General features: G+C 41.3%; 1 protein-coding gene across 2 annotated transcripts in view; it reads left to right on the forward strand.

Moving 5' to 3' along the window:
* The window catches only part of ptprn2 (protein tyrosine phosphatase receptor type N2), a 219,173-nt gene that overhangs the window by 110,253 nt on the left and 82,288 nt on the right, over window positions 1–26,632 (forward strand). For both annotated transcript variants that reach the window (XR_009205012.1, XM_058395448.1), the window contains exon 12: window positions 20,961–21,025. Coding sequence is in view for 1 of the 2 variants with exons in the window: in XM_058395448.1 (XP_058251431.1) it covers window positions 20,961–21,025 (65 nt within the window). In the remaining variant the exon portion in view is untranslated. The remainder of the gene's footprint in view (window positions 1–20,960; window positions 21,026–26,632) is intronic.

A 26,632-nucleotide genomic window follows, 5' to 3' on the forward strand; every position in this document is an offset into this window, starting at 1 on the left:
AATAAAAGTGTTTTCAAAAGTTTTCCACTTCCAGTATTTACAGTTCACACATCTCCATCAACAGAGACCAGGATGAAGAGCTTGCAGAGAAGAAATAAATGTTTCTTTTACATTTATATGTAGATATGCACCATGTAGTAAAAAAAAAGATGTTTAGGAAGTCTTCAGAAAGTCTGGAAGCAGAGGGTTTGGACAAGAAGTTCATGGAAGAAAGCTAGGAGTAATATATAGTATATAGTAAATATAAATATATAGTAAATAGTTAGATGGGATGTAGAGCTGGAATGGATCTAAAAAGGAAATAGGACTAAGTTAGAAGAGAGCTAGAAAAGAGCTAAAAGGGAAGTGGAGTGGAAGTAGAAGGGAGCTAGAGGAGGATTAGTAAAGAGCTAGAAAGGAACTAGAGGAGAGTTAGAAAAGTGCTAGAATGGATCTAGGATGGATGTAGAAGAGAGCTTGAAATGAGCTAGAAAATAGCAAGAAGCGAACTAGAAGGGAGCTAAAGAAGGACTACAAAAGAAAAAGAAAGGAACTAGAATCGAGCTAGAAAATTGCTTGAATGGATCTAGAAGGGAACTAAAAGAGTACTGGAAAAGAGCTATAAGGGAACTAGTAGGGATCCAGAATGGATCTAGAAGGGAAGTAGATGGGTGCTAGAGCTCTGTAGTTCATTAGCTAGATTAGACATCATTAGCAACACCTTCACTCCTGCTCATTCACACAATCCTCCAGTCAGCCAATCAGGTGTCAGCAGCACAATGCAGCAAATCATGCAAATATCAGTTAGCGAGTCCCTGTCACCGAGCTGTTGCCATAAAAACCACAACGTATAAGAGCCAGTGCCTTAACGGAAACGCGCACTATTGTTCTAGAAGATTCGTCAACCCCTCCTCTTCTGACCAATCAGCATCGAGAACAGAACAGTGCTGTGGGGTAAATGTACAGTAACTCATTTACTTAACACACACACACACACACACACACAATCACCTCAGACTGAATGTCATTTCTTTTCATTTAGACCTCTTTATCTGCTTTTTCCAGCATGCAGGGAATCCTCTTTTTCTCCACTCCACAGCAATTCAAACAAATTCCCAGAATTGGGAGTGTGTCTGTTGTGTGTTTTGTGTGTGTATGTGTGTGTGTGTATATATGTTCAGCAGGGGCTTCTTCATCAATAAACCCAGTGGTTTTCATCACATGAATGACATTGTGCCTCGCAGCGAGGTTTCTTTATCTCTCTCGAGAAACAAAATGGAAAACCTAGCTGCAGGGCGGCCATTTTGAAATGCCGCCGCCGCTGCTAATGATTAGCCATCCAGAGCCTACGCTTATCTCCTCGTCCCACACGATAACGTCTTATTAAAGATTCCCTTCCCTTATTGAAGAGGAAGGAGTGGACAGGAGGGAGGGATGAGAGCAAAGCAAGGATTGGGAGAGCAAGGAGAGTGAGGAGAGCCAGGCTGAATGTGTTTTTCCGAGACACAAGGTCATAAAGCAGTGATACAGTAATGCATTTAAGAGTGTGAGCTTTGGCACTGATATGATGGCTGACATCTTCGACTAGCCCTGCGTGTCTCTCTCCTTCCTGCTCTCTCCTTCCTGGGATGAGTGACGCTCTGTGTGATTCCTAATGACAGCTGGAACAAATGGGCTGTAATGAGGTGACCTTGCTCTCCGCTTCCCGCTTTTTCTCTTTCGCTTTGTCTGTTCCTCTCTCCAACCTCCAGGCGTGACGTCTAGCCCAGCTCGCTCGAGACGATCTGGAGTGGCGAAGATGAAGATGTGTTACTGCTAAAGCAAGAGCTGTTGTCTTTGGCTGTGATTTAATGGAGCTTCGGAAAAGCCTTTTCAAGGAATGATCGGCGGGGGCGTTCCAGGAAGTTCCAAAGATAGGAGGATGGTGTGCTCACTTACCGACTCGTCTACAAAAGTCGTTCCTTCCTTCAGTCATCTTGAGGAAGTGTTTTATTCTGGTCAGGTTGATGATCTGGAGCCGGTCCCAGGAATCCTTGCTGGGGTATTTAGAGTCACAAATCCACCACTGGCTTGATAAAATGTCTTTTTATGGAACTCTTTATTAAAGGGACTGGACAGTTGACCATGGAAACCAACTAGTGCTGTCCAGTGTTGCTTAGTTCCAGTAATAAAAGATACTTCTCCAGGTGTGAGACTCTTTAATAGACGTGTATAAGAATCACTTTAATGCTGTAACCAGAGTTGATGAAATCTCTGAGATCTTGATATCAAACAACTAATGTAAATTACCACAGAAGACTCAGAAAGAAGCAGAAAAAGTGTGTCAGGTCAACTCCATCTTCCACTGCGAACACCGTTTCCAAGACAACACCATGGCCTACAAGCATGGCCGCCCAGGACTACACTTCCCAAAGCGCCGTTCAAACAGAGCCACTCCAGACGCAAGATTTATACTTGTTCTATCCAGCAAATCAAACAGCCATCTATACCATATGCATACGTAGTACGAACACGTGACAAATCAGACCTCCACTCTCTGGACATATTTGTTTAATCGAAATTCTCTGCATTCGGAATTAAGCTGCGTGAACCGAATCTCATTCTCACCTCCGAAAGCAACATGGCCACCTCCTGCTGTGTCTCATTGCTTCTGGTGTGTGCAAGTTGCAGCTGGTCCCCTAACTCATTTCCTAAAATCAAGCATCGGCTGCTAGCAACCTGTCTCCTGGATATGTTTTTTTAAATTTTTTTTTAGATATGTTCATAGATGACATATATGAGGAGGAAATTTCCAGAATTAATGCATCAGGTTTTCTATTTGGAAAAATGATTAACGTAGAGAACAAGGCATGAAATTGTACCAAGCTACAGTTTGCCAAGATGGCTGCCCTTAATGTTCAGCTACACAATCAAATTGTCTTCATGTTTATTAATGTGAAATGTGACATCACTGAATGTGTGCTTTCATATGCGTTACTTGTTCGCCTTATTAGCATTGTAGCTTCATATAAAAAATATCAAATATGTTTTAGCTGGTTGACGAAAACTGTGTTTTTTCTTTTTTCTTTTTTGCCGTTTAGCTGGTTGGTTTGTGTTCTACTTTGCATTTTGTTCCATCCAGAGAAGTGTAATGTTTTATTGAGCATTTTTTATTTTCATAGAGAATTCCTGTGTGGCTTTAACGGAAACCTTTCTGCAAAAACTGAAAAAAATATTTCTTTGTTATTTTGTCCTTTTTAACTTTGACCATTTTGACTCGATTATCCAAGCTGGATTCAGTGCCTGGAGGTTCAAACTTCCACGAAATAGGCTTCAAGATGCAAATGTTTCTCTGTTCATTAAATGTGTGTGAGTGTTTATTAGACAGGAAGCAACAGGACGGAATCTAATCAGGTTCAAGGTAGAAATCGCACATTTTTTTATTTCTATATTTGAACCTGTCATGGGGGGGGGTGTTGTTGGGCAAGATTTATTTATTTTTCCCTTGTTAGTGCCTTTGAACTACAAACCCATCGTATCCTGATGAATGCAGTCGCTGTGAAACAGGATTGCTGATCTTCAAAGAGCTCTGATTACAAATCTCTGTGATGGTCTGAAAGAATGACGGTACATTCGGCTTTAGCGCCGTTTAAATGAGAGAGTGCAAAAGTGGAAACATGGATAGATGGAGAGAGAGAGAGAGAGAGAGAAAGAGAGAAAGAGAAAGAAAGAGGGATGATTTCAATCTTTGTTAATTGGGTCTCCTGAAGGAGATCAGCCATAGTGCGAATCTAGAGGATAATTTGCTACTACATTGGCAGGTGGAGCTTCCACTGTCAGTTTGTACTCACTAGGGAGTGTGTGTGTATGTGTGTGTGTGTGTGTGAGAGAGAGAGAGTGTGAGAATGAATGTGGTAGGATGTGTGTGTACGTCTGTGTGTATTAATTGTCGTTTTGTGTGTATGGTGTGTGAGATAGCCCTAGAGAGGATCTTCTGCTGGCTGGATGCCCATGAGTTGTGGCAAACTGCCAGATGTATTATGGGTCTCTCTCTTTCTCTCTCTCTCTCTCACACACACACAAACACACACACTCTTACTCAGTCCAGTGCAGCGAGCTCTAAAAGCTTGTGTATCTTTGGCTAATCCCATTTTTAAAGATGCTTCACTGCCCTCACTGCAGGTAGTGCGTTATTTCAGGAACCCTGAAAGACAGACCAGGAATAATGAGACCCAGAGTGAGTAATGCCACCAAAATGCACCCAGACAAATACTCAAGGCCAGAGTAATAGAGCCCAAGTAAGCCGACTCAGGGTAAGTAGGCCAAGACTGAGTGTCTGAGTAATCAGACCCAGACCAAATATCGGAGCAATGAGGTCCAAACCAAGACCAACGGTAACCAGCAGTAAACATACCATACTGATGATAGTTTACTTTGATTTTAAACACAGCTATATGTATATGAGTCCAAGGCCACATTAAACCCACAACAAGACTCACCAGATACCAAGACCATCGTGGGCATCAGACCCCGACCAAGTATCAGAGTAATGAGGCTGGAGTCAAGACTTAGATTTATGAGACACAGATCAAGGTCAGGATGTAGAGTAATAGGACCAAGACAAAGACAGAGTACTGAGACATTTAGGCAGGAGTAATGAAACACAGGAAATGGGAAATGAACCTAAACTATGATTCAGAGCAATAATTAGCTGTAAGTACAAGGACTCAGAACAAACAGGTCCAGCCCATGTACTGAGAATCAGACCAATAACCAGAGTAATGTCAGGAACCAGAGGGATTTACCCTAGAACAAGCTTTAGAGTTACAAATCTTAGGCTAAATAATTAGACCTAAGGTAAAGTAATCAGACCCAGACCAGATCAGTGAGACCCTGAGTAAGGTGAAAATGCAGAGAAATGAGACTTAGAAGAAAGTGATGATCCAGTGTAATGAGGCCCAGCCTGAGTGTCCACAACAAGGTCAAGAGGGGGTCAAATTAAAAACAGTTCTTATACTTATACCAAAACTAGTAATTGTCAATAGTGATTCTGAGTAATACACCACAATTTAGAACAAGATTCTGAGTAATGAGAGCCAGTCCAAGGTTTAGACCCAGAGAAATTTGACCTAAACCAATATTACGAGTAATAACACCAAGATCTAGTCTCAGAATACAGGGACCTGGACTAAGACTAATGATAACCAAATCTATACCAAGACCAAGAGTCAGAATACTCAGACCCAAACTAAAGCTGGCCAATGCAATGATGTGGTAATGACACACAAACCAAAATCCACTAAATAGAGATTCGTAGTAATAAAACACCAGCTGGGTCCCTGGATGACTAGGCTTTGCTGTTCTCACCACTATGGCTTAGGTTTGATTCCCAGACAAGGAACTTACCCCAGACCCTGGTGGTTGCAGTCCGAGTGCTGGTCCAAACCCCCTTAAACTGGGGAGGTCTGCCTACTCCACTTTGGTGACCACTTAAAGTTTGAAGGTGAAAGAAGCAATAAAATAAAAGATTCTGAGTATTCAGAAGCCAAGATCATGATCCAGAGTAATGTGACCTAGACAAAGATCAAGTCTCGGAATAATGAAACAAATACCAGGAGTCAAGCAGAGGCCCAAACCAAGGTCAAGACCCAGATGAATGAGACCAAAACCAAAACTTGTAATGAGTAATGCGACCAAGATCAAGGCCCAGACCCAGACATTTACATTTCTAGCATTTCGCAGATGCCCTTATCCAGAGCGACATACATTTTTATCTCAAGTTGCTGGAGTACTGAAAACAAGAGCAAAACAAGTCAGAAAACTGATAGACTCAGACCAGGATCAAGACTCAAGAGCAACAATACTCAAACTAAGAACCAGTAACGTGGCTGAGATGGGAATAAAATGGGAATAAATGAACTTATGCAGATGCTGTTTTCCAGAATGTTCCTGATTGATTCTGAGTGTTATGTGACTCTGTCCTTTTATTAGAGTATAAAAGTCTGGTTCTTCGTAACAGCAGTGGGATAAATGTTGAAGCACTGTGGCTGGATTACAGTCGAGAAAAGAAAGAGGGGAAAAAAAAGCTTAAATCAGTGTGAAAGATTGGTGTGACTCCACGCTCTTACCCCATGTGAATTTATCCCCAGTATTACAGGAGCTATTAACGGATTCAGAGTGTGAGTGTGTGTGAATCTTAGCTTTGTGTGTGTGTGTGTGTGTGTGTGTGTTTATACTGTGAATGTGCTAAAAACCATCATCTGGAGTATTTATTTGAAATGATAGAGGATACAATGCAGGGCAGTTATCATAAAGATCATCATGAAGGTTGCCAGGCGATATTTAAGCCTATCAGACGCCGTGTCCCGAGCTTCCCCTCTCAGGTGCACCGATCGGATATCGATCAAAGCCCAAGATATGAAAGGAAGTGGAAGAGAGGAATAAATAATTCTGCTGTATGGTGCGTGAAATAGATCTCAAAGCTTTTTAGTGTTGGGGAGAAAAAAAGCGATTGTGACAACCGTTAGCATGCTGGGGAAATGAGAGTGGACACTGACACACACACACACACTTACATCTGGGTTGGCTTTAATAGGGTGCTATCCTTGCAAACACCAGATTTTAATAGGAAGGAGAAACCTTAAGACAAGGTTTTTTGCTAAGAATCTGTTTCTCTGTTGGTGTGCATTAGGGACCTTTTCTTTTTTAAAACTCGCCTCGCTTTTGTTTCCATTTCCTCTCATCTGTCTTTCCATCTCTTCAGCTCACCCTTTCTTTTATCCCCCACCTCTGCTTTCATCTCTCTCTCTCTCTCTCTCTCTCTCTCTCTCTCTCTCTCTCTTCGTTTTTATTCCTTATCATCATTGCCATCATATCTCTCTCTCTCTCTCTCTCTCTCTCTCTCTCTCTCTCTGTACCATATTCATTTGTTGACTCGGAGCAGCAGACGGCTTCCTGCTTTGATTCCATCTCTCAGGTTTATCAAAGCCCGCTCGAGCCGACATTGAAATTCAGGAGAGCGATTGGCGAGTGCCTGATTGTTCCCTTTTTCTTCGAAAGGAGAAATCGGTCGCTGCTCAAATTTATGTACCTTATTTTTTTTTTTTCCTCCTGCAGAAATGAGGAGTGTCACACCGGAGCCTCTAATGGCTGAATTTATGTTGTAATTGTGTCTGTTGTGAGCGCAAACTCGCCTTCTAATGCCCTGCAGTACAAAGGATTTAATGCATTTCTAATTTAAAAGACGGCACAGGTGAAGTCACGTTCAGCGCTAATGTGCGCGTCTGCGTCGTCATTCCTCTCTGATTATGGAGGACAAATGGACGAGGTGCACCATGCATCAACCTCTCCATCTTTCTCTCTCTCACTCCGCGTCTCTCAGTGATGGATCAGTCCGTGTGCAGGTTTCAGATGTGTCGGGCGGGCCGTCTGTCATGGTGGCCATTTTACCACTGGAATGATCGCTCACTAACGGTTATGGCGTGCATCAAGCCTCATGTCGGAGGTAAATGTTTTTCACCAGCAGTGGTGCGGAGAAACCTATCGAGCAGAGGAGAAGAGTCAATTAACAAGGCGTGGGAGGCCAAGATGTTGCAAGAGTGGTGCTGTTGTCACGCTGTCATGCCAATATGTTTCTTTTAGACGGATCACCAGAACGGCCCAAATGCCCTGCACCTGATTTATACCTCACAACTGCCCTCCCCCCTGCGCCGCCCTCCTCCCACCTTCCCACAACGTGCCTCTTCCTAATGCACAAAATAAAATTTCCACACTGGGGTGATTTAACAATTCCACGTTCAGACCTTAATCTTAATCAGGGGTTTTTTAGCAACATACGAAAAGGTAGAAGGTGCTTTTCATCTTTCTATGATCATTAAGAAATGCTAAAGATGTGGAACACTCGGGTAAACGTGTTCAGGTAACAGGGTTGAGTGAAATGATTTTATTGATTGTGTTGGAAGCTGCAGTGTAGTTGTAGTGAGCTGAACCGAGCAGCAGTGCTGTAGGTTTTCATTTGCACGTAGATCGCTCTTTTATCTTTACTTCCTGCACATATTTGTAAATGTAATATCAGTAGGACACAAATGCTGCCTCGAGCGTAGACTCACCCGTGTGGCTCGAGGCAATCTCCACACAGATTTTGTAGTGATGGTTCTTCAAATTGGTGACGCACAGGCGCTCGTGCTTCCACCGCAGCTCTCTTACTTTGTCCTCCTTCCAGAAGCTCTCCAGCCAGTTGCTTGTCTGCTTCTTGCTTCATTTATTTACTCTTCGTGGTTGATTTGAGTCACTGACCAGCATGCACAAGCAGACAACTTAAAAAACCCCCATTAAAGACATCTTCTACCTCCTGACCTTCTGACCTGGAACTAGATCTGCTCAATGCAGCCTTCTCTGTTTTTCTGAACATCTTCTGCAGACCAGCACAGTCCGAGCAGGACAGGACAAAATCAGAGTGAGAGTCACGTTTATGGGAATTCTTGTTTTAACCTTCTTTCTAGTGCCCTCCACTTATCTTGGGATTCCTGAATCAATCACAGCTGAAGCTTTTTAGAAATACAGAACATACTGTAGCAGCTGTAGACCAATCAGCAGTCCAGACGCCCAGGAATGGAAAATTACATGTTCAGGATATTAGTTTTTTTTAAATTCATATTTCTTAGACTCAGGCAGCTAGCAATCACATTTTTTCTTCTCTTGTTTAAGGACCACATGAAGGAAAAAAAATAAATCAAATTTCCTATTCACTTTCTCACAATACAACATTCATTTGGTTTTCATTTCATTTCACAGTGGGGTTGAACTGCAGCATTCCTGAACCCAACCCCCTGCTGCCCTACCCACATTGGCTAGCACTGTACACAGTAATTAGCATATGTGGATGGCCGATGAGACTTTCAGACTCAGGGAGACTCAGATTATGGAAACCCTGATCAACTCCAATACAAAACCATCCCAGGAATCCAAAATCCTTTTTTAAAAAAGGATACCGACGGTAATCGAGTCACTCATTTGTGACTTTTTTTTAAATACTCTGCAAGTTAACAATGTTAGCTGTGTCAATCATGTATCCAAGCAACCAAACCATGGAGCTGAACATCAAACTGTTACATTGTCTAATCTGATGTGCTAGCTAATGAGTCCCCTGTGTAATTAGAGGCCAATAGTTGCTCAAGTGGTTAAGGCTCTGGGTTGTTGATTGAAAGCTGCCGCTTTTGGGCCCTTGAGCACGACCCTTAAGAACCACTTCTCCAGGGGCACTGTATCGTGGCTGACCCTGTGGTCTGACCCCAACATCCTAAGCTGGGATATGCGAAGAATAGAATTCCACTGTACTGAAATGTGAGGCAATAATAAAGCCTTCTTTTTCTTAGTTTAATTAATAGATCCTAAAGGATTAAAAACTATGCATATTTGATGTTAACCTAGAGGAACAGAATGTAGCTCCAGAAATACACTGGTATCCCAGGATGTTTTGTCCCCCAAAGTGTACACATCATATATGAATGTATATCATATAAAATAATACTCTGATGATCCTCACAGCACCATGTCCTGATTGACTTTTATCATTGATTTGTTTACTCATTTATTTTGTCATTGACAACACACTCCATTCTGATATATCTGAAAGACAAAAAAAAATTCGAAAGTCCTTCAGACATCTTGACTTTTCCAGGGCAGACCCTGAGTTGAGGAAAGAGACACGAGTACCAACAAGAGAGAGAGAGAAATAGACAGAGAGCACTTATTGCTGATGAACTGGGTCAGGCTTGAAACAACAACAGCCAAATCAAGCGTAAATCAGGAATGAGCTGTATCCACCGTGTCCTTGATCTGATCTTGATGCTCTGTGCAGAAACAAAGTTTTTAAGGTGTAAAACAACACAGGCACTTCCCGAGAGGCTTGTTGAGTCACGGCGTGGTTACAGGGTTAGGGTTCTGGGCTTGTTACATGAAGCCTGAGGTTCGTGTAACCATTAGTCTGGTCTCAGAGTTCAGGCATGTTTGAGTTTACATTTATACAGCTGAGCAGTTGAGGGTTAATGGCCTTGCTCAAGGGTCCAAGAGTAGCAGCTTGGCAGTGCAGGGATCTGAACTCATGACCTATCAATCAGCAGTCCAACATCTTTACCACCGAACTACCGCTTCCCATTTGAAGTTTCCTAGTTTCCCAGTTTAATCCCTCATATTTTTCTTTGCATCTTGGTCTTCTGAATACATCACAGAGTTTTCTGCTTTAGGAATGTGTTAAGACTTCATTCTTCAAGCCTGCTGACCAGGTGCATCTCTAACTTAACTTTTATGACCACACCCTTATGTGGAGGAGACTGCTTGATTTGTTAGGATACAAGGTAGACCTGCATCAGGTTCCATCAATTCTGGAACCTTCTATAGATTGTGGAATGAACTTCCCTTGAGTGACTGGCTATATTCAAACGATGACTAAAGACCTTCCACTTTCCTGAAGTACTTTAACTAGTGCTTATTTTCTAAGAGTTTTTACACTGATGGTATTCTTAGTCCATGACCTAGTGAACCAGCACTCTGCAAAAGCTTTGCATTTTTTATTTACTTACAGGACTACTACAAACTATAAACAGCAGAGGCAGACTTTACCCATTCCTATGCTTTGTTATCATATGTCAGGTCATACAGCTCCAGGTTCAGATGCATCATCACCCAGGCTGTGTGGAAAAAATACATAAAAGACTATATCTATGGGGAAAGAAGGCATTTTTATAGACTCCTTAACCAGTGAAGTATAGACCTCAGAAAGTTAAAGCTTGGTATGAGGTCTTGGCAGAGGTGAGTCTTGAATTTCAGGGTCTAGCACCCAGAGGTGACAGGAAATGGAAAGGCAGTTTCACCTTATCCTTCCATCCTGATGCTCTGGAGACATTCTGATGGTGTCTCTGCTCTGGCAACCATTTTCTGATGAGTTCATCATCACAGCAGTGCTCCCAATGTGGGTGTGGGCTGGCACTGGGCCATCACTCATTTGCTATCTGGGGCTCTTGAGTAAAGCTCTTAACCGGATTGGGTTCTGCTCGACGTGTAAGGTGCTGTCGATAAAAGCGTCTTTCCGAAACAATAAACGTAATTGGGATTGGGATGTTGATGATGATGGTCCGGGTACCTCTCACACTGGAATGATCATCAAATTCCATGAAATGAAGTATCTCTGAACTAGAGAGTGAAGTAAAGTCTCCTTCCTGAGAGCTGCAGAGTATTGTTTGACTGAGCAATCTGAATGCTTTGGCTGTCGGATACAACGGCTTCCAAATCTATGTCAACTTGGAGGACCTAAAGTTTACTTGCTAACCTGTTTTATTTTTTAAAGTGAATCTAGTGACAAATACTAAATCTAAAGCTTCATCCATTTTTTCTAAACACAACTCAACAGATGCTCCACTTTAACAGATTAAAGAATAATCCTTGTATGATATACAGTGGTGTTGATTTAAGATTAATGGAAGGAATTTCCAGAGTCAGAGGTATAGCTATAAATGTAAGATATTTGTCATTTTAGACAGGACATCACTGCCTTTTATGGCATTTTGTGGGTGTGGCTGAAAGTAAATCAGTTGATCCAAGAACGTGAAACCTTTATCAATTCGCTGGATATTTTTTTGTAGCCTAACGCACGAAAGGTGAAGCCTTTACCTTTAGTTCAGCCGTGAGACTCCGCATTAAATCCCCTGAGATATCAAAGAGAAATGTTTAAGCCGAGAGATTTCCCCCTCCGCCTGAGATATTACTTTAATCAAACTGTAAGGGTTTCTACAATGCAATTAGGAGAGCCACGGTGATACAATCAGAGCTTCGACAGGCCACTGCATACACACTCAGCTCAGCCTCGGAAGGCCACTGAGACACACTCAGACTGGAATTAGACTGCACAGGCCTCGGCGAGCCCTCAGCAGCCACTTTAAATGTAAATGAGTGGCTGCACACAGGTTCGGGCAGAGCATGCCTCTCTCCTGGGAATGAGAAAGCGGCGACAGAGAAAAGAAGGCGAGAAATAAAGCGAGGCTAGGCCTGTATTTTGGAAACAATGTGTGTGGTTTGCGTGTCAAGCCTGGGAGACGTGTGTCGAGTCCAGATGAGAAACATTTGATATATAAACGACGTCTCGGAGTGGAAAAAAGGACAGATCAGCGTCTCAAGCAGTGCGGTAAAATTAGCATCGCTGTTAAAAAAAAAAAGTAGCAGCAAGTCAAGGGGATGACAATAAAAGCCACCCACGCGACAGAAAATCTGCCATAGATGACATCTAACCCACCCCCTCATCAGCGGAGTGGACGGAGTGGAGGATTACCTTTCACCAGCGTTTCAGTCGCTTTCTAATTCGTCGTTGGTTGCTAACTATACACACACACACTGCTCCATACTTGTTTTGTTTAGCATAAATCGTCTTGACTCCCCCTATTATTCCAGACAGGCCGTGAAAACACAGTTGTCAAAGTTGATTTTCGAGTCATTTCTCAAATGCCATTAATTACATAGCACTCAGGCTCATTTCGCTGCCAATACGCAAGCCTCTTTTTTTTCTCCTTCTGCTTTCCAGCTGTTCCAGTCATCCCTCTGTTAGAGTGTCATAACACCTCCAGTCCTGACAGCCCCCCACAGACAGCCATGAAATATTTAAAGCAAATCTAAATGCTAAGTGTCAGCGGTGGCAAAGCCCAGCGGATTAACGGCATCTGCTATAGACACGCTATAGATCTGGGTTCACTCTCAAATATATATATGATATGTTGCTCAGGTCAACATTTTGGTCAGAAGATCAGAACTTCCAACAGCCGGTCCAGCTGTCAACGCTCTTAAAATATCACATTGCTAAGCTAAATTAGATCGATCTGAGAAGCCGAGCTGTATATATATATATATATTTTTTTTTTTACATGAAATTTCATTATTTTGACTGAGACAAATACTGAATGGATTCATTTGGACTGTATGTGTGTGTGTGATTCAACCGTACGATTCGAAACATCAAGCCCAAACAGTGCGTGGTGGCTTCACGGCGAGTTCGGACCCCTTGGGTGAGGCTCTCACCTGTGTATGAGGCTTCTTGATCTCCAGCGGTGTGTGAGAAGTGTGTGTTTCCTGCTCTGACGCACCTGCTTCAACTTACCGGCTCGTCAAACACTTCATAAGATGATCCAGGTGGAAAAAACCCCACAAAAACAACACACACACACACTTCTACATAAAATAACAGAATGTAAAAGCAGAGCTGAACTGCTGTTATTAAGCAGGAGAGAAAACACAGGCGCTTGTAGGTGTGTGTCAGTACGATGGTACAAATTTTAGATTGTTTGATCAAACATCTCAAAACCTTTCCACTTTTTTTCCCCTAAAACATGCTAAAACAGGCTAAAACATGGAATTTGCTTCTGTGTTTCTTGTGTCCATGTTGATTATTGAGTGTCTGTGTCATGTTCCACTCCACAGTGATGGTTAACATCAAGCTCATATAAAAGTAGACACTCAGGACTTTAAGAATTTGAGGGGGGGGTGATAGAGAGAGAGAGAGAGAGAGAGAGAAGTTCTCTGTTGGAGGTGTGAAATACATCATCTGAACTTCCATTTATCCTGATCACTATCATTGTCATCTGGATCCATCACCCATCAGTCCTGCATCAGCCAGAAAATACCAGAACTACACAAGGAGCTTTTAATTTGTTGCTCTATTAAAAACAAATAAATGTTTGTGCTTGAATTTCCTGTATTACTTCCTGTTTTAAAGAAAATATCCTCTCTAACTTCCTGTATTAGGGAGAATATCCTGTATTCGTTCCTGTATAAGGGAGGATATACTGAACAACCTCCTGGTTTAAATAGAATTTCCTGTATTACTTCCTGTATTAGAGAAAATATCCTCTATAACTTCCTGTATTAGAGAGAATATCCTCTATAACTTCCTGTTTTAAAAAGAATATCCTGTATAACTTCCTGTATTAGATAGAATATCCTTTAGAACTTCCTGTATTAGGGAGAACTTCCATATTAAAATATACCCACTATTCTCTAAATGTATACATTGACCACACCCACCATTCTCCAAATGTATACATTGACCACACCCACTACTCTCCGAATGTATACATTGACCACACCCACTATTCTCTGAATGTATACAGTGACAACACCCACCTTTCTCAGAATGTATACACTGACCACATCCACTATTCTCAGAATGTATACACTGACCACATCCACTATTCTCAGAATGTATACACTGACCACACCCACTACTCTCCGAATGTATACATTGACCACACCCACTATTCTCTGAATGTTTACAATGACAACACCCACTATTCTCAGAATGTATACACTGACCATACCCACTATTCTCAGAATGTATACACTGACCGCACCCACTATTCTCAGAATGTATACACTGACCACATCCACTATTCTCAAAATGTATACACTGACCATACCCACTATTCTCAGAATGTATACACTGACCAGATCCACTATTCTCAGAATGTATACACTGACCATACCCACTATTCTCCAAATGTATACAATGACAACACCTACCTTTTTCCGAATGTATACATTGACAACACCCACTATTCGCAGAATGTGTACACTGACCAGAACAACCTTTCTCTGAATGTGTACACTGACCACACCCACTATGCTCCAAATGTACACACTGACCACACCCATATGCAGAGATCACACCCAATATTTTATAATTTATTCATTGACCACACCCACTAATTTACTGATTTATCCATTCACCACACCCACTATCTTACTAATTTAGTTGGGAACACCCCTAGGAGGAAGAGCAACACTGCCATGTTAGTTCACTTGAAATGAATTGATTTACTCAGAAAAGAAAAACACACACCTCTGCAGAGGCTCTTAATAAATCAGCTCAGATATATTTTAATAAATTTTTCATAAATGAAGAGAGGTGTGCTATTAATTACATGCACTGAAATAGTGAAATTACAGGTATTCCCTGGTGTCCACACACACACACACACACACACACACACAGAGTGCAGGTTTGTGTGAGTTCTTATTTCACACATGATCATTAGCCTGGAGCAAATCTGGGCATGAGGGAAGGACATTTTGCCCCCAAACACACACACACACACACACACACCTGCTCATGTACAGTTGAATCCAAAAGTGAGGTTTTTGGTTTTTGGTTGTGTGAGAACTCCATGAAATTGAAGCGTGAATATTTGGTTTCCTTCATTTATTAAACTTTAGTGACACACACACACACACACACACAATGATATTGTTTCTTAAAATCTAACGCCTGACATGGATTGAGCGGCAGTGTTGAAAGTAAAAGTGTTCTTTCTCTCAAGAAACCTGTAGATATGTGATGTGATCATAAATAATGTGTTTTTATTTATTTTATTACTTTTATTTTATTTAAACAGTGTTCTAAAGTCAGATCCTGACCAAATAAGGCAAGAAAGATGGTGATAATATATTTGCTTCAATATTTGGAAAAAAAACCAGATTGACATTTGTTGTTTGTTGACTTTTATGTCTCCTGTGGTAACTTTAGCTTGCTGTCAATTAACATTAGCTAGCAGTCACTTCCTGTGGTAACATTAGCTATAAATCATTTCCTGAGGTAAATTTAGCTAGCGGTCACTTCCTCTGGTAATTTAAACTAGAAACCACTTCCTGTAGAAACTTGAGCTAGGAGTTCAGTACTTTGTGAGTCATAGCCACATCCATACCACAGGAAGTAACTGCTAAAATTAATTAGCATTAATAAAACAGTGGTATTTGCTTTTATTTAAACAATGTGCTAAAGTCAGATCCTGACCAAATCAGGCTATATATATATATATTTGCTTTAATATTTGGAAGAAATAACAGAAATTTTGTTGTTTGTTGTTTGTTGTTTGTCGTCTCTCCCTGTGGAAACTTTAGCTAGCAGTCGCTCCCTCTGTAAACTTTAGCAAGCAGTCGCTCCCTCTGTAAACTTTAGCTAGCAGTCTCTCCTTGTGGTAACTTTAGCTAGCAGTCGCTCCCGGTGGAAACTTTAGCTAGCAGTCGCTCCCTCTGTAAACTTTAGCTAGCAGTCACTCCCTGTGGTAACTTTAGCTAGCAGTCGCTCCCGGTGGAAACTTTAGCTAGCAGTCGCTCCCTCTGTAAACTTTAGCTAGCAGTCGCTCCCTCTGTAAACTTTAGCTAGCAGTCTCTCCCTGTGGTAACTTTAGCTAGCAGTCGCTCCCGGTGGAAACTTTAGCTAGCATTCGCTCCCTGTGGTAACTTTAGCTAGCAGTCTCTCCCTGTGGTAACTTTAGCTAGCAGTCGCTCCCGGTGGAAACTTTAGCTAGCAGCCACTCCCTGTGGTATCTTTAGCTAGCATTCGCTCCCTGTGGTATCTTTAGCTAGCAGTCACTCCCTGTGGTATCTTTAGCTAGCAGTCACTCCCTGTGGTATCTTTAGCTAGCAATCGCTCCCTGTGGAAACTTTAGCTAGCAGTCGCTCCCTCTGTAAACTTTAGCTAGCAGTCGCTCCCTGTGGAAACTTTAGCTAGCATTCGCTCCCTGTGGTAACTTTAGCTAGCAGTCGCTCCCTGTGGAAACTTTAGCTAACAGTCACTCCCTGTGGTAACTTTAGCTAGCAGCCACTCCCTGTGGTATCTTTAGCTAGCATTCGCTCCCTGTGGAAACTTTAGCTAGCAGTCGCTCCCTGTGGAAACTTTAGCTAGCAGTCACTCCCTGTGGTAACTTTAGCTAGCAGTCACTCCCTGTGGTAACTTTAGCTAGCAGTCGCTCCCTGTGGAAACTTTAGCTAGCAGTCACTCCCTGTGGTAACTTTAGCTAGCAGTCACTCCCTGTGGTAACTTTAGCTAGCAGTCACTCCCTGTGGTAACTTTAGCTAGCAGTCGCTCCCTGTGGAAACTTTAGCTAGCAGTCGCTCCCTCTGTAAACTTTAGCTAGCAGTCGCTCCCTGTGGAAACTTTAGCTAGCAGTCACTCCCTGTGGTAACTTTAGCTAGCAGCCACTCCCTGTGGTATCTTTAGCTAGCAGTCGCTCCCTGTGGTAACTTTAGCTAGCAGTCGCTCCCTGTGGAAACTTTAGCTAGCAGTCACTCCCTGTGGTAACTTTAGCTAGCAGTCACTCCCTGTGGTAACTTTAGCTAGCAGTCACTCCCTGTGGTAACTTTAGCTAGCAGTCGCTCCCTGTGGAAACTTTAGCTAGCAGTCACTCCCTGTGGTAACTTTAGCTAGCAGTCACTCCCTGTGGAAACTTTAGCTAGCAGTCACTCCCTGTGGTAACTTTAGCTAGCAGTCACTCCCTGTGGAAACTTTAGCTAGCAGTCACTCCCTGTGGTAACTTTAGCTAGCAGCCACTCCCTGTGGTATCTTTAGCTAGCAGTTCAGTACTTGCCAGAGGAAGAAACTGCTAAAATGTTAAAATCTGGTCCTCTTATACAAAATGGTAGAAGGTCTGATCTCGGTCTGATCTTAAATATATCACTCACATTTTGTAATATTAGTTATCACTGCTACAGGTCTGAAGATCTGACCTGACAGCCATGCTAATGAAAGAAGACTTTGTTATCTGTACTGTATATTAATGATGACTGAGAGTTTAGGGAATATTATCTGCTGTGTAATGATGGATAAAGGAGCTGGTAGAGGATCAGACCTGGAGTGTGTGTCATAGATTAGAGAGAGAGAGAGGGAGAGAGAGAGAGGGAGAGAGAGAGATAGTTAATGAAAAAAGAAAGAGGGAGGGAGAGTGAGAAAAAAAGAGAGAGAGAGAGAGAGAGAGTGAGAAAGAGGGAGAGAGAGTGAATGAAAAAAGAAAGAGGGAGGGAGAGTGCGAAAAAAAAGAAAGAGAGAGAGAGAGAGAGAGAGAGAGGGGTTTGGGTGTGATGAGTCCTTTCTACATCACTGCTCTGAGCTGTTCTGTTTCATTATACAGAGTGAAGAGAGAGAGAGACGGGGAGAGAAAGAGAGATATAGAAAGAGAGAGAGAGAGAGAGAGAGAGGGCTGCCGAGATTAAAATCCTAATTAAAGCGTCTCTGGCAGGCAGGAGCAGAACTGGACACAGTGGCTAGCCTCATTAGCATAGCCGTCACACAGTAGTACACACTCTCCACACTCACGCTCTCTCCAAGTGAGCTTCCTGTCTGTGACTGTCCATTTCTCTCTCTCTCTCTCTCTCTCTCTCTCTCTCTCTCTCTCTCTCTCTCTCTCTCTCGTTCTCTGTCCTCTCTGTAAAGTAAAGGAAGTCAGTCACAGTGTTTCAGTGTGTAATTAAACTCTCTCGTTTGTGTAATCTGTAAAAGACTCGTTATTCCTTGCTGTCCCACTTTAGACATTTAGTGTTATAGAAGCCTGCAGGACAAAAAGGGGGCGGGGCTTACTATTGTTTCACTCTGATTTGATCCGGAAACTTCTAATCTCGTTACGCTGCTGTATGTTTGTGTGCTTGCTGATGTTGTGAGTGTGATAAGAGTCAGTACAGAGCACACACACACACACACAGGGCAAAGCAAACATTCACACATCGATTCAACTAATTACGCTAACTAATCTAATAATCAACAAATCCAGAAGCCTCATCGATTGTGAAAACTGTGTGTGTGTGTCTTGCTAGTAAAGCTTTTAATATATTTCTTAAGAGACAATATTGTATTCTAAATTTGTAAAATCATTTGTAAAAAAAAATGTTGTTTGGTAGTAAAATATCACATGTAAGTAAGAGCTCATGTTTTAATTATCTTATATTCAAATATCTTATATTTAGTATATATCTCATAATTTAATTTAATATCAAATATTTAATTTGTAATATCTCATGTTTTAGTTAGAAAGATCTCATGTTTTATTAAGATATGTTTTGTTAATAAATTATCTCATGTCTTACTTAGTAATATATCCCATGTTTTATTTAGTCTGATATCTAGTAAAATATCTCATGTTTTAGAAAATTATCTCATGTTTACTTAATAAACTAAACATGAGATGTTTTTCTAATTAAACACGAGATAATGTTTATTATTGTAAATTATGCAAATATCTCTGGGTTTCTAGTAAAATATCTCACATTTAGTAAGATATCTAATGTTTAGTTAGTAAATTATCTGATGTTTAATAAGTAAAATATTTTTTTTCAGTAAAATATCTCATATTCAGTAAGAGCTCATGTTTAGTCACATGTATTATATTTAGTAAGATATCTCGTGTTTAGTTAGTAAGTTATTTCGTGTTTTAGTTAGTAAGATATGTTTTAGTTAGTAAGATGTCTCTTGTTTAGTTAATAAATTATCTCATTTTATTGAGTAAGATAACTCATGTTTAATTAGTAAATTATCTCATGAAGACTAAACATGAAATGTTTCTCTAATTAAACAATGTTTAATAAAAATAATTTTTATTATAAAAATCTCTCTTAATTTTAGTGATATATATATCTCACATACAGTACTATCTCATATTTAGTAAAATATTATATATTTAGTAAGATATCTCATGTTTAGTTAGTAAGATATTACATGTTTTTAGTACATTATCATGTTTATTATTAATATATCTCATGGTTTTCAGTAAAAATATCTCACGTTCAGTAAGAGCTTATATTTAGTTAGTAAAATATCTTATATTTAGTAAAGATATCTCATATTTAATTACTAAAATATCTCATGTTTCAGCTAGTAAGATATCACATTTTTAGCTAAAATGCCTCATGTTTAATTAGTAAAATGTGTCATATTAGTTAGTAAGATATCTCATGATTTAATTAGAAAATTATCTCATGATATTTAAACTAAACATGAGACATTTTTCTAATTAAACATGAGACATTGTTTATTATTAAAATATGTCATGGTTTTTAGTGAAATACCTCAGTAAATCTACTAAGATTTAGTAAATTATCTCATGTTTATAGACTTTGGGTGGTATCAGTGACTTGTGGGTGGTATCAGTGACATGTGGGTGGTAACAGCGACTTGTGGGTTGTAGCAGTGACTTATGGGTGGTATCAGTGCCTTGTGGGTGGTAACAGTGACTTGTGGGTGGTAACAGTGCCTTGTGGGTGGTATCAGTGACTTATGGGTGGTATCAGTGCCTTGTGGGTGGTAACAGTAACTTGTGGGTGGTAACAGTGACATGTGGGTGGTAACAGTGGCTTGTGGGATGTAACAGTGACTTGTGGGTGGTAACAGTGGCTTGTGGGTGGTAACAGTGACTTGTGGGTGGTAACAGTGCCTTGTGGGTGGTAATAGTGCCTTGTGGGTGGTATCAGTGACTTATGGGTGGTATCAGTGACATGTGGGTGGTAACAGTGCCTTGTGAGTGGTAACAGTGCCTTGTGGGTGGTATCAGTGACTTATGGGTGGTATCAGTGACATGTGGGTGGTAACAGTGACTTGTGGGTGGTAACAGTGACTTGTGAGTGGTAACAGTGCCTTGTGGGTGGTATCAGTGACTTATGGGTGGTATAAGTGCCTTGTGGGTGGTAACAGTGACTTGTGGGTGGTATCAGTGACTTATGGGTGGTATCAGTGCCTTGTGGGTGGTAACAGTGGCTTGTGGGATGTAACATTGACTTGTGGGTGGTAACAGTGACTCCACTTCATCACACCACCTCGTTGTTGATTATTTCCTGCTGTGTTTTATTCCTCACTAATTGAAGAATAAACATGACTCCAGTTTACATGCTGCTTCCTTTGGAGCACAAATCCAAGTGGAGGAATCGTGTGGAATAAGGCGTGTGGAATCATTGGGTATCATTGGATCACTCTGTAATCCGATGTGGAATTACTGGTGTATCAGGGAAATGAAAGGCAAGATGGCAGGAAGTCATTAATGTGATTTATGTCTTATTTTCATGCTGATTTTTGTTTAAAGCAACTGCTTATAAGGAATAGACAAACACTCACTTCTTCACTTTACACCCAGCAGTGCAGAGGGACTGACTTCTCCTTCATATTCTCTCTCTCTCTCTCTCTCTCTCTCTCTCTCTCTCTGCAGTTGAGCAGAAAGGCCAGTTGGAGAAGGAGAGCGGTGTGAAGATTTTGGAAGCCGGACTGAGTGATGTAAGTCTGGAGAAACTCTTCTCTCCCTTTATCCTCCTCTTCCTCTGTCAGATATAATGACATGCTGCCTTCCCAGCATGCACTGCTGCACACTGAAAAATAAACTTCCTTCACCCGCTAGAACATTTAGCCACATATATAAAAATAGTTGTGCAGAACATCATCAAATATTTTACATAAAATTTAGAAAGTTCTTTCAGATTTAATTTTAGAAAATTGTTCAATAGTCAGCGAAAGTCAGAAAAATATCTTAGGCTAAATCACTGTGATTTTATTTCATTTTAATTTGATAAAAATGAAAAATATTTTATTTTGAAAATAAAGTTCTCACAGATTTCTGGATCCCAGACAGACAGATAGAGACATGGACTGGTAGACAGACAGATTGACAGACAGAAAGAAGAGAAAGACAGATGGAGACAGACAGACAGACAGATTGACAAACAGAAAAAAAGACAGGCAGACAGATATACCGAGACAGATGGACAGATAGACAGACAGAAAAAAGAGAAAGACAGACAGAAAAAAGAGAAAGACAGACAGACAGGCAGATGGACAAATTGACAGACATAAAAAGAGACAGACAGGCAAAGAGACAGACAGATGGACAGATTGACAGACAGAAAAAAGAGAAAGACAGGCAGACAGACAGAGACAGACAGACAGATAAACAGATTGACAGACAGGAAAAGAGACAGACAGGTAGAGAGCCAGACAGAGACAGACAGGCAGATAGACAGATTGACAGACAGAAAAAAGAGAAAGACAGGCAGATGACAGACAGACAGATTGACAGACAGAAAAAAGAGAAAGACAGACAGACAGGCAGATAGACAGAAATTGGACTGATTACTGTACAGTAGCAGAATATAAAAGTTAGCTAACAGACCAGTCTGTAACTTCCTGTTTGAAGGTGAGGGGGCGGGGTTTACGTTTTTATCCTTAAATCTTTCATCACTTTTATTTTTAATGTATTAAATCACTAGTCAGCTTTCGGTGCAACTTTTCCATCACACAATATTAAATGTAGCTATAAACAGATAAAAAGTACCACAGCGTTGTCGATTAGTTTCCTCTCACAGCACCACATGGACTGTTTCTCTTTTTCTTTATATTTCTTTTTATTGATTTCAGTTGTATTTCTGAAATCTGCCAGATTTTGATGCTCATTGAGACGGAAATGAAAGAAGATGCAGAAGAACATGACGTTGTTTTTACTTCCTCCTCCTCCGTCTTCTTTCAGGTCGGGACAGAAAACGCAGCGCTAAACGGATTAAAGCTAAAATAAGACTCCGATTTCGACATGAGACGCTTTTCTCTCTGATTTTTTTTTCAATCCTAAGTAAAATGCAACTGACATAATAATCAAATGTGTGTGTGTGTGAGAGAGAGTGAGAGCGAGAGAGAGAGAGAGAGAGAGAGAGAGAGAGAGAGAGAGAGAGAGTGTCATTAAATGGTGCTAAGCTGCCGTGTGTGACACTGATTCAATACTCTGTCTACTCTGGCAACCTGCCAAACACCCTGTCAATCATACTGTTACCAGAGAGAGAGAGAGAGAGAGAGAGAGCGAGAGAGAGAAGGGGGACAGAGAGAGACAGACAGAGAGAGAGAGAGAGAGAGAGAGAGAGAGAGAGAGAGAAGGGGGACAGAGAGAGACAGACAGACAGAGAGAGAGAGATAGAGAGAGAGACAGACAGAAAAAAGAGTCAGGCAGAAAAAATATACTGACAGACAGGTGGACAGACAGATAGAGACAGATGAACAGACAGTTGGGCAGACAGACAGACAAAGGGACAAACTGACAGACAAGCAGACAAATAGACAGAGACAGATGGACCAACAGACAGAAAAACTGATACACAGATAGAAAAAAGAGACAGATGAACAGACAGACAGAAAAAATAGACAATCAGACAGGTGGACAGACAGCCAGAGGCAGGTTGAGAGAAAGACAGAAAAAAGAGAGAAAGAGACAGACAGACAGTCAGATTGACAGACATACAGATAAAGAGTCAGACATACAGACAGACAGAAAAAGAGACAGACAGACAGTCAGACTGACAGATAGAAAAAAGAGACAGACGGACAGACAAGCAGACAAATAAACAGAGACAGACAGACAGACAGACAGAAAAAAAAATTCAGACAGATAGAGACAGATGGACAGGCAGACAGACAGAAAAAAGAGACAGACAGAAAAAAGGGAAAGATGGGCAGACAGACAGACAAACAGACAGAAATTGGACTGATGACTGTACAGTAGAAGAATATAAAAGTTCTCGAACAGATTGGTTTGATCTCTCTCTCTCTCTCTCTCTCTCTCTCACACACACACACACACACACACACACACCCTTGATTAGTTTCCTCTAACAGCACGTCCTCTCATGTGTTTCATTCCTTTTACACCACAGGCAAAGACACTCTGACTCGTGATTCATTAAAGACAAAAACGTGAGACGTCATTCTCCATCAAACTTCCTGTTAGTTAAATAAAAAACAATACAAGCCTTCTATTGTTCCTACCCTGGACTCTAGACTACAGAGTGTACAATGTAAGGGTGCAGTGTGTCATTTGGGACGCAGCCTTTGGTCAGTTTGTGCTGAGAATTAAGGTGTAGCTGCTACAACTTCCTGTTTCTGTGCTTCACGCGGGTTTCTGCACTTCCTCCAGCAGCAGTGTCTCTGAAGCAAGATAGAATAGAGAAGATGAGGCTTTGCCGCTTCACGCTAGTCATATCGGCAGCTTCAGGCTTTAATCTTTTCGTCCCCTCTGTTCCGTCCTCTTCTATTGTGTAAAAAAAAAAACACCCATTAATACTCATTCGGCGAGAATTAGCGTCTAATACAGCTCGCGTTTAAGATTAGCATGACCCCGCTTTATCCCCGCTTTGTTTTGTTTTTTTCAATCCACTTCAGAGACGTCGCCATGCCAACGTGCCGCAAACATGGCGGCGGCGGCGAGATTGGAAGAAAAAAAAAACAATAAAGAGACGGAAACAAAAGAGTTGAGCGTGAGCGGCGGCCATCTTGGGCCGAGACAATAACAGGATTATCTGAAGTGCTGTCAGTGTGTGAGGGGACATAATGCTTGCGTTAATATTCATAAAGAAATTAAGTGATGTGTGTGTGTGTGTGTGCTGAAAAGCGGGGGAAGCGGAGCGTACATTCACGCTGATAAATATTCATGGCGGCCTCTCAGCAGAGGTGAGAATGTAATCAAGTACGGGATTGATGCATCGCGGGCTTCCATGAACCCGCGCTCAAGCAGACGCACAATGGAAAAACGTGAGCGTGTGTGTGTGAGAGAGAGAGACAATCAACAATCAAAGACAAACCTATCTGTGTGCGTTTATTCCACACTCATGCATTTATATTGTTCCTATTTATTTAAACCCAGCGATATTTCAAGAAAGGCAGAAGAGAAGAGTGGATCAGGCGGGAAGGGGCGGAGTCACCAGGCCCAAGTCAAAGCCGATTGGTTTCCTTCAGCAGCGACTCTTTCATTTCACAACAGGAAGTAATATAACCTTTTAAAAAATGTTGTTTTTATCCGTTTAGAGTTACATTTAACATTCTCTGAGACGAGCTAGTTTGTGTTTTCACTTAACAGCTGTAAACATTCATTCTCTCTCTCTCTCTCTCTCTCAGCCCCCCTTCTCTCTTTTTCTATCTCTCTCCCTCCCCGTCTCTCTTCCTGCCCCCCCACCCCCCTCTCTCCACTAACACTGGAGACTCCTTCCTTAAACATTAAAAACGTCTCCTTGCCGTTACATTATTATTTATTCACTTCGCATGCATCGTCCTCCTCTGAACCAGCTGTTTGTTGCTATAGTAACGAGCTTGTGAGAATAAACCTGATCTATTGCCAGCTGCATTTCTGGAAAACTAATCAACACCTCCTGACCAATCAGATCGCAGCTCGCTGCTACAGGAAGTCACCCTCGGCATGTGATAGGTTTTATTTATTTATTTATTATATTATTTTTTATCATGCTGTGCTAATGACGGTGTGCAAGGTGACAGATGTGGGTTTTTTTTTTTTTTGGTTTTTATTTCCGCTCGTTTCCTTTCACACCTCCCCCCTTCCCCCCACCTCCTGGAGTCATTTGCGGCGCACTAGCCGTCTGAAGTTTGCTCCGTTTTTGTCGGTAATTAGCTGTAATCATTCGCTCACGGCGGGAGACGTGGGGGCTGCAGGGTGAGAGAAAGAGAGATGTGGAGGTGTGTGTGTTTGTGTGTGTGTGCTAGTGTGAGAGTGGTCAGATCCACACACACACACACACAGTGAACTAAGTGAACAGTACAGTGTGATAAAAATCTGAAACACTGAACATGATACCTGATACTTTAGGTCTTACCCTGCAGGCTGTGTGTGTGTGTGTGTGTGTGTGTGTGTGTGATTACAACCTCACTGTGTTTTATATCTTAAACAAACAGTCTGGAAATTTTAGTTTCATTCATTTCCCTTGTTCTATCAGTTTGCTTCATTTCCATCTTTCTGGATTCCCTTCTTGATTTATTTTCCTCACGTAAGAATGAACAGCAGTGGAAGCAGATGATGATTATGAAAAGGAAGAGAAGATGAGAAATGGTGAGATGATGAGAGAACGGAAAACAACAGAGAATGATTGAGACTGAGGAAAAAATGAGAACGAGGAGAAACAAAATGGAAAAAGAAAGGGAGGAGAGAGATGGAAGAATAGAAAGGGTGTGGAGGGGAGACGGACAGATGGAGGAGAGATAGAGGGATGAGGAACAGATGAAGAGGTGGAGAAGAAGTGATGGAGAAGAAGTGGAGAGATGAAGAGAAAGGGGAAAAAAAAGAAGATAGAGAGAGAACTCTGTGAAAGAACTCGACCTTTACTCCCCCGAGGTTGTGATGTCATCATGCACCTGTTGTTTTGGCACCGCCCCCTCAACCACCTGTGTGTGTGTCAGCTGGCTCAGCGTTGCTGTGGTAACAGCCCATGTCAGCTGTGATGGAGGGTCTTCACGCTCCTGCGATTCCTTGACACACTCAGGAGCCAGTGGAAAGCTTTCACTCGAATCTGTTTGTTTGTTTATTTATTTATTTACTTATTTTATATTCTTTTTCTATTTCATCTTATTTGTATTTTAATTAAATTTTTTTGCAAATGAGTAATTATAGAAACGCTAAGGTATTTGAAGATGTGTATTATTATTATTATTATTATTATTATTATTATTATTATTATTATTAATAATAAACCTGTGATTTACAGCTGCACTGCTGTCAGATGTGTTGTGATTAGATTAGATTAGATCAGATCTGATCAGATTAGATTCATCATTATTGTCATTAAAGCACAGAGTGCAAAGTACAAAGCCGATGAAACTCAATTAGCGTCAAACCTGAAGTGCGGTTTAGCAAAGATGAGACGCCGAGGCAGAGCTCCAGTAAAGTGCAACGCTGACAGGTGCAATGCTGCGCTACTGTCAGTCCCGTGAGTCCGGAGACACGCATTAATGTAATCCAGATTGAACAGTGCAGCTGAACGTAGGTGCAAAATAGATCAGGGGTAAGTGGATCCAGAGACGTGAGCGGAATTCAAAAACACGACTGAATGTAAGGTGCGAGGTGAA

Source organism: Hemibagrus wyckioides, linkage group LG07 (genome assembly GCF_019097595.1).
Source record: "Hemibagrus wyckioides isolate EC202008001 linkage group LG07, SWU_Hwy_1.0, whole genome shotgun sequence".
Taxonomy (NCBI): Eukaryota; Metazoa; Chordata; class Actinopteri; order Siluriformes; family Bagridae; genus Hemibagrus; species Hemibagrus wyckioides.